This window comes from Citrus clementina, unplaced genomic scaffold (assembly GCF_000493195.1).
Source record: "Citrus clementina cultivar Clemenules unplaced genomic scaffold, Citrus_clementina_v1.0 scaffold_2, whole genome shotgun sequence".
NCBI lineage: Eukaryota > Viridiplantae > Streptophyta > Magnoliopsida > Sapindales > Rutaceae > Citrus > Citrus x clementina.
The window spans coordinates 31,428,640-31,442,129 of record NW_006262688.1 but is presented as its reverse complement, the minus strand read 5'-3'; the positions used below and the strand labels follow the sequence as shown (position 1 = coordinate 31,442,129).

At 36.6% G+C, this 13,490-nt stretch overlaps 1 protein-coding gene and 1 non-coding gene across 4 annotated transcripts; both read right to left on the bottom strand.

Annotated features, from left to right (window-relative positions):
- Positions 1-1,470: 1,470 nt before the first annotated feature.
- Positions 1,471-1,542, bottom strand: TRNAW-CCA. Its single transcript has one exon. It is a non-coding gene; the product is annotated as a tRNA-Trp (tRNA).
- Positions 1,543-5,254: 3,712 nt separating this feature from the next.
- On the bottom strand, positions 5,255-11,816 carry LOC18052205 (homeobox-leucine zipper protein ATHB-14). Of its 3 annotated transcripts, none has more exons than XM_006448852.2 (18): positions 11,074-11,816; positions 9,989-10,148; positions 9,479-9,594; positions 9,296-9,386; positions 9,058-9,153; positions 8,852-8,965; positions 8,642-8,725; positions 8,343-8,498; positions 8,167-8,241; positions 7,974-8,080; positions 7,528-7,714; positions 7,159-7,347; positions 6,977-7,057; positions 6,751-6,891; positions 6,181-6,512; positions 5,966-6,077; positions 5,698-5,847; positions 5,255-5,524 (listed from the first exon to the last, which is right to left on the bottom strand). In XM_006448852.2, the coding sequence occupies exons 1-18, from the start codon at positions 11,289-11,291 to the stop codon at positions 5,378-5,380; spliced, it is 2,556 nt and encodes an 851-aa protein (XP_006448915.2). In that variant the 5' UTR covers positions 11,292-11,816; the 3' UTR covers positions 5,255-5,377. The 3 variants fall into 3 exon arrangements, with proteins under 3 accessions (XP_006448915.2, XP_024047817.1, XP_024047818.1); XM_024192049.1 differs by having other exon boundaries at positions 6,181-6,509; XM_024192050.1 differs by having other exon boundaries at positions 8,436-8,498.
- Between the last annotated feature and the right edge of the window lie 1,674 nt (positions 11,817-13,490).

Sequence of the window (13,490 nt, the reverse complement as noted above, 5' to 3'; positions counted from 1 at the left end):
AAATAGTAAAAAATGCATTATAATTTTGAGCTTGTGATTATGAAAGAGTGTTCCACCGAAAAACAGTTTCAATATAGCTAGACCCTTTATTTTAATTGTGTGAGACTTGACAATTACTTTGAGACATGAGGAAATGATATGGGTTGCCCATTTTCTTTTGTTATGAGTGTATAAAGTCAATATGATGCAGCAAAATGATACCAAGCTTTCCCCTCCTTTTTTTTTTTTTATAGAAAGATTTATTTTCATTAAATCAACTGAGTGAATACAAATATAATTTGAAGGGGAAATGAACCCCTCTAATCACAGGTATCACCACTAGCCAAGGCTATTTCCGCTAGAGCATAAGTAATTGCATTTACCATAAAAAGTCGTTTGCCTCTTATCTCGAATCACCAACCCAAGCCCTCCTTGACGCTTTATCCATATACCGCTGCATCTACAGCTTTCCCATTTCGTTGGTCTTGGTGCTTGACATCAAATCTGGAGCTTTTTATACGAATCCATCATCTAATATTCTTGATATGGTTGGGCCATCTCGATTCTGGTCCAATAATACTGGCCCAATTGCAGCAAACAACTTAAGGCCGAGTCATACAGGCGGGTGTTTTTAGGACCGATGGACTGCTCTTGGCAATACCCTTTCAGGCCCAAAAGAAAGTTTAAAATATGTAATAGGAACCAAAAAGGATTGCGGTATTTAGGGTTAGCAGTTTAAGGACTTGGGCCTTGACTTGAAAGTGTAATTTTTATAAAGTAAAAGTGTAAGGGTTGGGCTTGAGTTTTTATTTTTATTTTTTCAATTTTTTTTTAAATTGTTGTAAATTTGAAATGAGTTAATAATAATCAAGTTGTTATAATAAATAATGAATTAAAGAAAATAAATATTTCAAAAATAAAATAATAAATAAAGATAGTGAAGCAAATAAAAGTTTAGATATTTAGTTTTTTTTGCACTGAATTCTCTAATTCATGGACTCTCTTCACTAATTAATACTTAAAAGAGAGTTTAATATTATAATTTTAAGTGTTTTGATTCATTATTAATATATAAATTATGATTTCATGCTTTCTTTTTTTAATTAATTTTTAAATTTAAATTTACTATTCTAATTTATAAATTTATTTTTTAAAAAATAGAGGGCTTTAGCCTAATTTGAACGGTTGTTCTTGAACCCCTGTCCAAATCTTCATACAGGAGGCCTGGACCAAAGCCTGTTTAAATGGACAGCCAATTCAAGCTTGGGTCGGCCTGGGTTTTTTTTACCATTCCCAGCGGTATTGCGCACATCAAAACTTTTCATTCATTTTAACAACGAAATTCATGAATCTGCCTTTTGTATATTTTGATTCACACATCATAACTCCTAAAATACCGTGGTGCCATTTAATGTTTTGTCTGTGTTACGGTGCAGGCCCATCTTATCTTTTCCTTTCCAATCCAAAAGATATATAGTTAAAAATGGGAATTGAACCCGACGTGAATCGAACACGCAACCTTCTGATCTGGAGTCAGACGCGCTACCATTGCGCCACGGATCCACTTGATGTGCTTGTAGTTCTAAGCAAGGTATATGAATACAATGTGTTGGGTTTAATTTGTAGTTAATTTTTTGGGGTTTTGCACAGCCAGTGAAGCAGAGCCTTTACTCAGCGTATCTTTTGCGGAACAAAGAAAATCCTATGAAGCATCCGAATCCAAAAAAATTCAAACTAGCTTCTTTTGGTCCAACACAAAATCCCAAGAACAAAGGCAACAATCATGAACTCTAGAAGATCCACTGCCCCAAAATTGCTCAAAATTAATCCTACTCAAACTCCCAAGTCAGGCCCCCTCCACTCCTCTCCCATTTCTCTTTATTGCAATAAATCTTGACAACACAACAAATTACGCTAAAGCGAAACCCTGGAAAAATCAAAGCCACCACCACCGCTGCCATCATCATTTCTTTCTGCAACCAAACTGAAACTCTCGCACACTTATTTCTTCACCCATTTTCATTAATTTCCCATTCACAAAACAAGAAAAACAAAACTCCAAGCCCTCAGTCAAACTCTCTCCGTTTTCGAAAAAACCCTAATGCCACAGACCATGATAGCCCAGCTGCTATACTAAATCTTTCAAGGCCTGCAACAAAACCCTAAAAAGCTAAAAGATCCCTTTCTTCTGCTGGCTATGCCACATTACACTTACACACAAAACAAAAAAAAAAAAAAAACAAAAGCAAAAAATATGAATAATTAAAAACAAACCAAAACCTTTTTTTTTTTTCATTTTTTTCCTTATTAATTACTTCCCCCTCGGGTTTTGGAAAGGCGCTTTAATGTCGAAAAGCTTTCGTTTATGCATGCAACAGTAAAGCCATGAAAAGGATGTTAATAGCACGCTCAGTCGCTCATCCGAATCTTGCTCAAAAAGGCTTTTTGAAACGACTAAGAAATAGGCTTTCAAAAACCCAATAAAAAAAAAATGATAATATTTAAATAATTTATAATCACCACCATCGACAAAAGTGGTGACGGTAAAGCTAAGCAAACCAAACAGTTTCTTTTCATTTCCCTTTTTCTCCTCCACCGGGGGACGTCGGGAACACAACGGTTTCTTTAATTAATTACGCAATTATTAATTTTGGTAAATAAATATGAATTGTCTATTCATACGAGCATATGAGAATCTTTTGTTTTTATTTTTTCTTTTTATTCTTTTTTAATTTTAATGCTTGCATGTAGAGAGGCCTGGGGCAAAAAGCTCACGGCTCGAAAATGCAGAGGGAGGGATTCTGCCTTTATTATTAACACACTCCCCTACCTTTAAAACCCCTAGCCCTAACCCTATCCCCGCCCAAGGGCTAGGGTGACCTGGACTTTACCCCAGCCAAATACATCATTTGTGGGTCCCGCGCACAGATTTAATACGCGTACTGATCATGACCATGGTATGGTGATGTATAGAGTATACTAAAATGTCATCAACATCATCTCAATGGTCCCATGGATGATGGTGCCATACGGATAGCATACGATGGTCTTAGCTGTGCGACATATTAAATGTCGGTGGGGCCTGCGTCAGGGGGACTGTACCTCTATCGTTGTCCGATTGGTCAAAAAGTGCTGGATGTATTATTTTTTAATTTTATATATTCCGAATTTTCTTTTTCTTTTTAATTTAATATTTACTTATTATCGTTTAATTAGATTTTTTTTTCCTTCCTGTTAAGAAAATCTGTTTTTATATGTTTTTTTTTCAAAAATGTTCAATCTTTTTCCGAAAATCAAATAATGAAAAAAATCAAATGCCGAAAGATTAAGAATTAAAACTATTATTAAGAATTAAAAAAATCTGTTTTAATTAAATTTTTTTTTTAAAGAAAAAGGTAGGTGTAAATTTCTTCTTAAGAAAAAAATATGAAAAAGAGTTTGAACAACAAGCCAATGGAAAATTTTGTGGACACGAGTAATTATGAAAGGAAAAGACTTTGAAAGGGCGAAAAAGACAGTGTCAGTAAAAAGAGACCAAACACGATGATTCTTTAATTGTTAAGTGGTGGTAGCGGCATACGAAATTGTCTTGTACATAGCTTATGAGCAAAACGACAGCAATAACAGCAGCAGCAGCAGCAGCAGCAGCTGCTCGATCAGCTCAGTATATTTTATTTTACCAGAGCAGTTATTTTTCTCTTTCTTTTTTTAAAGAAGAAAACAATGAAGACATGGCAGAGCACAGCTTTTAAAAAAATGTAGCAACGGTGACTATTTTTATTTTTAATTTTTTTAAATAAGAAATAGAATCAAAATAAAAATATTGCATCAGCAATCTTGACGAAAATTGTAAGTTGCTGTGGGGCGTGCTCTGTACTGCGAGATTCTTGTGGGCCCTCACCCAGATTTACCCCAACAGAATTAACGATTTCTCTCTGTGGTCCGGCTCGCGGGTCACATCCATATAGGCACCTCCAATTAACCACATTAAATTTTTAACCATTTTAATACATGATTGATTGGGGGCTTTACTCTTATGCCATGCATCGAATCACACCATATCTTTTCTATCTCAGCCACGCTGTGTGAGTTGTGACTGTGGCTATTAGTTTTGTGTCTCTGTCTACGTCTTTGAGGAGATGACGTGGTAAATGGTAATTTCTTTCTTCTTCTTCTTTTTTTATGACAAACAAGAACGTCGTTCTCCATTTATTTTTAACAATAATGTGGTCAAAAGTCATTTTTAACAATGATTTATAAAAAAAGAAAAAAAGAAAAAAAGAAGAAGTTATTTTTGAAGGTGGGGACACTTATATTAAAGAAAACGTGATCAACTGAAAAAACAAAAATCGTTTTGCCCGTGGTGGTTCACTGTGCCACTTGGTACGATCTGCTGCCGTGGATTTACTTTGATTCGCCTGAGGAGTGATGTTATTACATCTTTTTCCATTAGGGAATTTTTTTTTTTTTTTTTTGGGGATAAAATTTCCTTTAGGGATGTTAAAATTTCTACGGTTACAGCACTCCGTCAGCTGACGTGTCCTTTTTTTCCATTTGCCACCATTACCGGGGAAAGAAAGACTTCCTTCTGCTTCCTCCATTTATGGTGAAGAGACATTTATTTTTTACCCCCAAAACAAAAAAGAATAATAATCCAATACTACATTACCGGTCCTGATTAGTGGAGTGGCTGCTCATTTGTTCATTACATCAATGTTTCTACTTTCTTCCAAAGCACTCAGCATCTTTTTCAATGAAATGAATTAAAGTCAATTTGCCAAATAATTTTTCAATTAGAATTTGTGAAAATCCAGTTGGTTTATCAAAATTCCATGCATTATTTGCTTACCTTCCTTTCTAGGTTTAGAAAATTAAAAAACAAGCCGCATGAATTGACCATATACATATATACATAGGCAATCCCTAGGGGAATCCATATACATATAGATATATAAATGACAAACAGAATGATTACATACCCGGAACGTCACGCCATTACTGTATCATAAAAGTATGACACTTACGACAAAGCAGGCAGCTATAATGAATCAAGCTAAAGTGTCAAGCAAAAGTAAACAATCAAAGCCAACAACCCAACAGGATATATATGCCTATACGGTCCCTATGGCAACTGCCCCACATTTCCAATGTCATCCAGAGTTGGTACAAATTTCATCATACTCGTGAGGAACATAAAACATATAACAGATTGAGACAAAGATAGAAAAAACACAACCATCACGCATACTCATGTAGACAGATAAGAGCATTCATAGAATACAGTCAGCGACTACATTCAGCTGTCATAATATAATTATATAATAAGAGTGCTTCTGGAAGCAATTACATAAGTTAATAGATATCTAAGTTTTTAAGTCTTTCAGATGGTATTTTATGATCACACAAAAGACCAGTTCATGAACATGAAGGCTAGGCAGTGATTGGAGTCGTCGTCATCCAGAACCTTCCACGCAACTGCTTGTTCATAGGACACAGCCCTGCCCATGCTGGACACACACATCCCTCCTGGCAAGTAAGCGAATCCCTGCAGTTGAGAAAATAGCACATTAAATATCTTTTACACAATATCTGATATTCGTTTAATGGTTAATTTTAGATCTACCCTCAAATTTCATCACACTATTAACTCAGGTGTCAGGTGGTTCAGTTTGGATCTGCTTAGAACTGAGTGTTGGCTCCAGATATTGAAAACTTTACCTGTTGCATGATCTTAGCAAACTCAGAGCAGAGAATCTTCCTTCCAGCCTCGTCAAGAATCTTGTCAAGCATGATGTCCTGAAGGGCCACAAGGGTAGTTTCCAGCATGTCCAATCCTGCCTGATTTGCAAAGGTGAAAACAGGAGATGCCTGCAACATATTTTTCAAATCATGTTTAGCTTTGCTTAAACAGTCTCTAGCACAATATTGAATATCCCATATTTTTATCTCGAAAAATTATCATGAAGTGATTAGTAAAATGGATTACATTTGTTTTTAAGGAACAGCACATGATCGCATCTGAATGGTGCCAAAGTTGCTTCAACAAAGCATCACCAGTTAAGGAGTCAGCCCGAAGAAGCTCTCCCCCAGCGTGTACCCTGAAACAAACAACACTATCATCAACACAATGAACAAAAGAAAAGGCGAAAGTGACTGTTTGAAATATGAAGTTTGCAGAACAAAGGAGGTTTAGAGTCAAACCTGTAACTTCGACTAATCCATCGTGCCAAAGTAAGAGCCTCAGGTGAACCAGGAAGTGCTTTTGGCCCTGCATGAGGGCCGAGCCGGGAGGGGGATATAGCCATTGCTACCCTCTGTACAGACCCCACTACACTTCGCACATACTGGCGGGCCATAGCTGCCACATTGTCTCGCATGTGATTTTCAAAAGTGAATTGGAAAGCAATTGTCAGAACTGACCGAGAGTTATAATTGCTCAATTCAGTTCCACCAGCTGGACGAGCACCACCAGACCCAACCTCAAGTGCAGAAGCTAAATCCAAGGTTCGAGATGCAGCAGGTCCATCCTGCTGCTGTAAACAACATTAAGGTTATGAGAAAACAACTCACAGCCAAAAGGGCATCGCAATATTATTGTTCATAATGATCACAAAAAAAAAGATGCATTAAAGATCCCAGCTACTACATGAACTCTTGGCTTTTCTTCTTTATATGAAATCGGACGTGCTTTACTAACACACCCTTTTCCTTTTTCTGCATTTCATGGTAAATATTTCTACAATAGTTTATTGCTGTAAGTTGAAACTTTACCATAGCTGCTTTAGAATCTAATGGAATCACACGAAAACCAGATGCCAGCAAAGGAGCATCATCAGCAAAGGATTCATCAATAGGTGCAAAGACAAGCTGAGCACAAGCACCAACTGTATTCTCATCAATCCCGCTGCATAGCTGCAGAAATAAAATTTCCAGATAAATGACATCATTAAGAAATTACAAAAACCCATTTCCATATATCACCCGTAAGTGCACTTACCTGTAACAGATACATATCCCTTGCCAAAGCTACATCTTCAGGTGAAAATGCATGCCCCTCTAAACGAACAACCTCCAAGAACTATTAGAGACATGCAAAAGATATACTTTAGCAAATTACTTCTGATTAACATGAAGAGAATGAAATAAGAAGCATAGTGCATGACAGATTAGTAGTTCTACCTCCTCATGCTCCACAGTATGGGCCAGGGGTAAAATGACATGGCTACTGGGAAAGCCACCAGGTCTTGCACAAGGGACTGCATATGGACTAGCCTTAAGACACGCAGCAGAGTATGCATCAACACCATAGTCTGCCCATTCTGATCGATGCTCTCTCAGAAAGCGAACAAGCAAAGCAGGGGGAACATTCTGCAGAACCCAAAAAAGAATAAATGAAGTTTTTAAACCAGAATCAGATTCAGACGTATCAAACAGAAATAAAGAGATTCATAGCTGGTTATTCATGAGGCACCGGAAGTGGGGAGGATAGAGCAAAAGTGATTACGAAAAAGACACAACAATCATCCAGGTCAAAATGAAAGTAAATACCTGCAGCAGCATTGATGCCTTGGCACACAGCACACCTCCAAAAGCTGGAAGCATTGACCAATTATATTGAGACCCCAGAAATTTATTTGGAGATGAGTTAATGGCAATGGTCACATCCTCCCCACCATCACTACTCAGAAGTGACCATCCATCATCCAAAAACCCATTAATAGCATCGTTGAAACCCCTGAGATCCATTATAACGAACTAAATGTCAAGAAAGATATCAGAATGATTTAAGACAAACAGCCAAGAAACCATTTCATGCTTATATATGCTAAAACATACAACATACCCAGCAAGAGAAGCTGGTAAAACAAAATATTTAAACCTGCTAATAGCTCCATGTTGATTTGAAATTACCGAAACCAGACAGACCAGGCTGATAACTTCAACTTGCAGGGCTACACAGGTTTTGCAAGCAATACCATATTGAGAGATCTTACCTGGATAGTCTCTGGCTAAATGTTCTTAACACGGCTGGCTGGCGGCCCCCACCATACTGAATTTCTCCACTAGTCTCTTGTGCAATTTGTCGAATGTGCCGCATGGCCTGCACCATGATATTTCAGAAATAAATTGTGGATTAAGTAAATGATCAAATTGAAGAAAGATAGTCACTATTGCACTAGCACTCACAGCCATGGTCATCTTCTGTGCAAGAATTTTAGATGATTCATAAAGTGGCCTTAGAACTTCAGGAACGCTCCAAGCCTAAAATAGAACCAGGTAAGCAAAATTATGCTGAATTCAAATAACATGTAAAATTTAAATAACAAGAGTACGACAATGATTTGACTATATCTTATCCTCACATCTAAATCAACATGATCAACAATATGGATAATGGAGCCACCACCCTCACAAGGTCGGATGAGGAAGCCACTTGCAAGCATTTCAGCTCTTACAAAACTTGAAGGGGGAGGCCCTGTTGGGCCACCAGTGGACGATGTCAAAGACCTCTCACATACCTGCAAATAAAATTTTGCCAGTCTTAGCACTATAACCACATATGGTGAGACAATTTTAAGAAGTACATTAACATGCATTGGCATGAAATACTAAAATCAACACTCAATCAGAATGAATGATCTCCATGACCAAATGCTTTTACCACAAGACTGCCATCCTCCAAACTTGTACTATATCTTAGCAACCAGAAGTCTCGTGCAGCTGCCAGTGTTGTTGGTGCGTAGGTCTGTTACAATGAAAAAGAATAAAAAAGATGCTGTAAGTGTTAATGAATAAAGACGATAGAAAAGAAATATAAAAAGATGCAATAATATGCAATGCAACTTTGGTTTTACTTGTAATTACAATATACCTGCATGTAAATAAGTTCAATTGTCCCTCCATTTCCAGTAGGAATCACGCTCAAGACATCCAGGCAGCGACAGTCACGAAACCAAGATGGACAATCTTTGAGAATTTCAGCGATCTATAAATAAATCCATCAAAATCTGTGCATAGTGACTGAGCACTTTATAATTTAAATGAGGTGGGAAAAATAGGGAAGTTAAGAAGACAAACCTTTGTGGGATCTAGACTCACGAGACCGCAAGCACGTGCTGCTACTCCACTACAGTTGCGGGAAACAGCAACAATACCAATAGAATCCGGACCAGGCTACCCACACATCAACAGCAAAGTTAGCTTGTAGAGAAGTACAAACAATTGCAAGGCATACACAAGCACAAAAATTGGTACATATAAAAAATTCTATGCATGCAAACAAACATTCAACTTATGGAAGTTTAAGAGAGTCTACCTTCATCCCAATCATCTGGACCCAGTCGACAGCAGTTCCAGTAGCCTTGGAGAGGAACTCTGCCAGGGTCTCCTCAGCTACTGCGAGAAGACTGACACAAGTAATAAGTTGCACAAGTTAGATAATTCATACTAGAAAATCAGATATCTTTGAATGTGTATTAAGGAGGTGTTGAGAACTCACCCAGCTGGGTTGCTAGCATCCCTTTGAGGATGCTGAGGTGTTGGGTTTTGCTGTTGTTGGTGCTGACCACTCATGACCACAGACTCACAGCTATTGTCTGTGGTCGTTGCAGGTGCCTGTTTTTAAATAACAATTTGAGATCATTCTCTAAAAATACACATTCAAGTCGCAAATTTTCCTAGACTCTTGATAACAGCCTATGACATGTATAAAAAAAAAAATGAAGCTTGATGAAACTTCATTATCTATGCTAAATTTCAGAGGGCCAAAGAGTTGGGGTTGCAAAAAATTAGTGGAAAAATACTAGGGGTGGCAAAGTTTAAGTGCCACTGAAAAGAAGCCAGAAGTAGGATAAAAACTATGCAAAGGGTAGTCTTGTTAGAAAAATAGAAATGAAGAGGGTTCCAAAACCATTTCTAGATGAAAAAATGACTACTAGTATGATATAACTAAAATACACGTGTTAAAAAATGCAGCACAGGAGTAGCTGGTGGCTAAAGGTTTACTTACACTATGCAGTTGCTGTCGCATGTATCCGTTTTCATAGACTAAATGCGAGACCTGCTTCTGCAGACGGTCATTCTCTTCCATCAACAGCTTGTTCATGGCACTCAGCTTTCGATTCACCGTCTGAAGTCGGGAAGCTTCCTTTCTCTGCTTTTCGCGACATCTATTGTCAAAGGAAAGAGTTATTCAGAGGACTGCTCAAGCAGGCACAAATATCTTCAGAGAAACATCATTAAAAAAAAATGCGAACTTTTGGCCAGACATACAAAACTTGAACAGCTATAACATATGATGACAGTTTTATATAAAAATCAACGACCCCGATATGTCAAGTAACCGGGGTAAAATCTACTAAGTTATGCTAAGCTAATATACAACTGAAAATTTTTCATTTTTTTTCCTTGAATCTAAGCAAAAGCGAGAAATTAAAAAAAAAAACTATTAACTAGCTATCATTATCTTCATTTAATTTCAAGAATACTCAAAGTGGTAAAAAGCACATCATAAAGACTGTGCGAGTGCTGAAAAGAAATCGAATTTCTGAGCTAAATTCTTCTTCCAGACTTTTAAATGTGAAAGAAATGAGAAGGCATGAAACGGGACAGAAGAACATAAAAGCATCACTCTCAAAAGCCAACATCAGATCACACGTCATTTCTCATGGAAGATTTACAGCTTCAAAACAAGAAAGAACAAATAAAAATAAAAGAATAAAAAAACTGAAAAGACAGTAACTTTCACTCTTCTAAATGATACCATAGGGCATAATAAACCTATTAAATATATCCAAGAGGAGATCATTCTCACAAAGAAAAATAGTGAAGACTTTCACCAAAAAGAAAAAAAGAAATCAACAAACTCATCAGAAACTAGTTTCTTCAAGAAAAACACAAAGGACAGAACCCAGGTTAAAAGGACAAAGGAAGTTGATGAAAAATAAAACCACCAAAGTCCCTGTAAGAACCAGAGATAAATTTTTCCACAAACACATTGGCTGAAAAACCACATCAAGTAACAAATGAACCCATATGTGATGGAAAAATGAACAAAACGAAACTTGAAACAAAAAAGAGAGAGGTTGCATTCACCTGCGGTTTTGAAACCAAACTTTGATCTGTTTGGGCTCAATATTAGAAAGAATAGGGCACTCCCTAATGAGCTGTTGCCTTCTCAAAGAGCTAGGCTTAGGGCATTCAGAGTACACCCTCTCCAAAGCCTCAACTTGCTCTGGTGTATACCTCACATATTTACTTGAATCCATAATTTGCTTATTAGCAAATTCCTTGTTGTGCATAGTAAGTGCCATAACACACAACACAAAGCAATATTCTTGTCACTGACTTAACAAGCTTTAAAACAAAAACAAAAAACGAAGTTTTCACTAAAAAATGAACCAAAACAAAGACAACCCTGACACAGAAAGTTTTAAAAAGATTGTTGCTTTGTATTTGGTTCTTGATCTTCTTCAGCGTTCAAAGGCAGGCTCTCTCCTCCAAGAGAGCCTACTGTCTCCTTCATCAGATGAAAATTTTGTTTGTTGGTTTGTATTTTTAATCTTTTTTTTCCCCGAAAGTTCTTTTCTTGTGTGTTAGAAAGAAGTGAGTATGAGAAAAGGGCCCAAAGCAGAAGCTGAAGAGAAGATGGCTTAGCCAAAGGGGTCTTATAGTCTTTTATCTTAGGACACCAATCTCGAGATTCTTTGCTTCTTAAGATTTTTAAGTGTTGAGAAGAAAGAAATAGAAATAAAAATAGAAATAGAAATAAAGAGCGCAAAAGAAGGCAAACCAACCCACAGAAAAATTTACAGCAGTGCCAGAGAGAGCAAGACAGACATATTCATATTGTGATTTGCGTGTGTGTCTACGTGACGGAAAAATACAAACAGGCCCAATGGCTATTCAAAATCAAACGCCAGCCACTTCTTTTATGTCAAAATTTCACTTTTATCATTAAAAATGAAAAGAGGATAATAATACACAGGCCCCCAATATTTGATATCTTATCAAAATAAAGAAATGTTTGTAAAGTTATAACCAAATAGGTCCCATCATGCACTGCACAGGACTAGGGACCCGTTTAACACAAAGGGGTAAACGATGTTCGTATTTTTTAGGGATCGTATGTTATTTTATTTTATTTTTTGAGATAGATCAGAGATGGGTATGTTATTTTATTCCATAACAAAATACCAAAACTTGGTTTCGTTTTAAAAAATTAAAAAACAAACAAAGCAAGCAAGCCAAAGAAAAAGAATAAATGAGGGCTGAATTTACTCTGCGAAAGCAGAGAGACGTTTTTTTGACTCTCTTTCTTTCGTTTAAAAATTAAAAAAACAAAAGAAAAGGCAAAGACAAAAGTTAAAAAAAAAAAAAGGGGAACTGCAGCTGCTGCAAAGCAGCAAGTAATGCTACTACTGTGCTTGCTTCAGCTTCTCTGTCTAGAGCTACAATCACTTTCTCTTTCTAGCAACTTTCAACATGCATGCATGAATCGATGTTACGTTATGTTTCATGGGGTCATCATGATGAGTCTATGCATTACATGACCCAACGCCATGCATGATCCGCGTGAAGAGAGAGAGAGAGAGGGTGAGGTCTGAGAAAGTGGACAATATTTTTGGCTTTTGCTTTGCTGGTTCCCTCGTTGTAACTCGTAAAGTTGATTTGGTGGTTGGGTCGACCCGTGGAGGTTTCAATCCGAATCCGATCGTTCTCCGGCTTTTGACTTTGCTCTTGGGCTTGAGTTTGACCCAACATTCGGATTTGCTGACCCTATTTTATTTACAACACAATTATGCGGTAATTCAATTACTAATTAATGATATTTCAAACTATGTTTTTGCACTCATTCATAATAATAATAATAATAATAATAATAATCCTTTTTACACAAGGATCTTTTCCTTTTATTTTTCTTTTATTTTAATGAGTGGTTAAGATTAAGTTTTTATTTAATTATTCACTTTATTTATAATTTTGCCATTTTTTTTCGGCTAGATTATGAAGAAAATGAAAGAAAAAAAATAGATAGATAATCCAATTTCTTTTTAAAACCATCCGTAAACGTTTTATTCAATTAAATAACTAAACTTTAATTGCGGCATATTTGATGGACTCATCTAATAGCTAGGGTAGCGTAACCAATAATCAGTCAATAAAATAAGACCACGACCATCCACCCAGAATTTTTTTTTGGGAATTCTTCATATATTGTATTCTATAAAAAAAAAAGAAAAAAAGAAAATTGTTTATGTAGCTCATTCATCATGCATGCATATTTATTAGGAAAGTCAAGATCAAACTTAAGCTCACACCAACATCTAACTTGAATCAATTTCATGTGCACTTCTGTCATCATGAAATCAACTTCAAGAATACCTCACAAATGCTTTTCTCCGTCTGAATATGCCAAGTGGCTTGTGTATAATAATTTACTCCACAGGCATGATAATGTAATTAGAGTTGCGCCCTTCTTCTTCTTTGGTCCCATTTATACACATAACTAT

Excerpts from the sequence above, each read along its gene's own strand:
- LOC18052205 (XM_006448852.2), bottom strand. The coding sequence starts at position 11,291 with ATGGCACTTACTATGCACAACAAGGAATTTGCTAATAAGCAAATTATG. Across the intron at positions 8,499-8,641 it reads TGGAGGATGGCAGTCTTGTG|GTATGTGAGAGGTCTTTGAC; the intron begins GTAAAAGCATTT and ends TTTTATTTGCAG. Across the intron at positions 8,242-8,342 it reads TTGATCATGTTGATTTAGAT|GCTTGGAGCGTTCCTGAAGT; the intron begins GTGAGGATAAGA and ends GTTCTATTTTAG.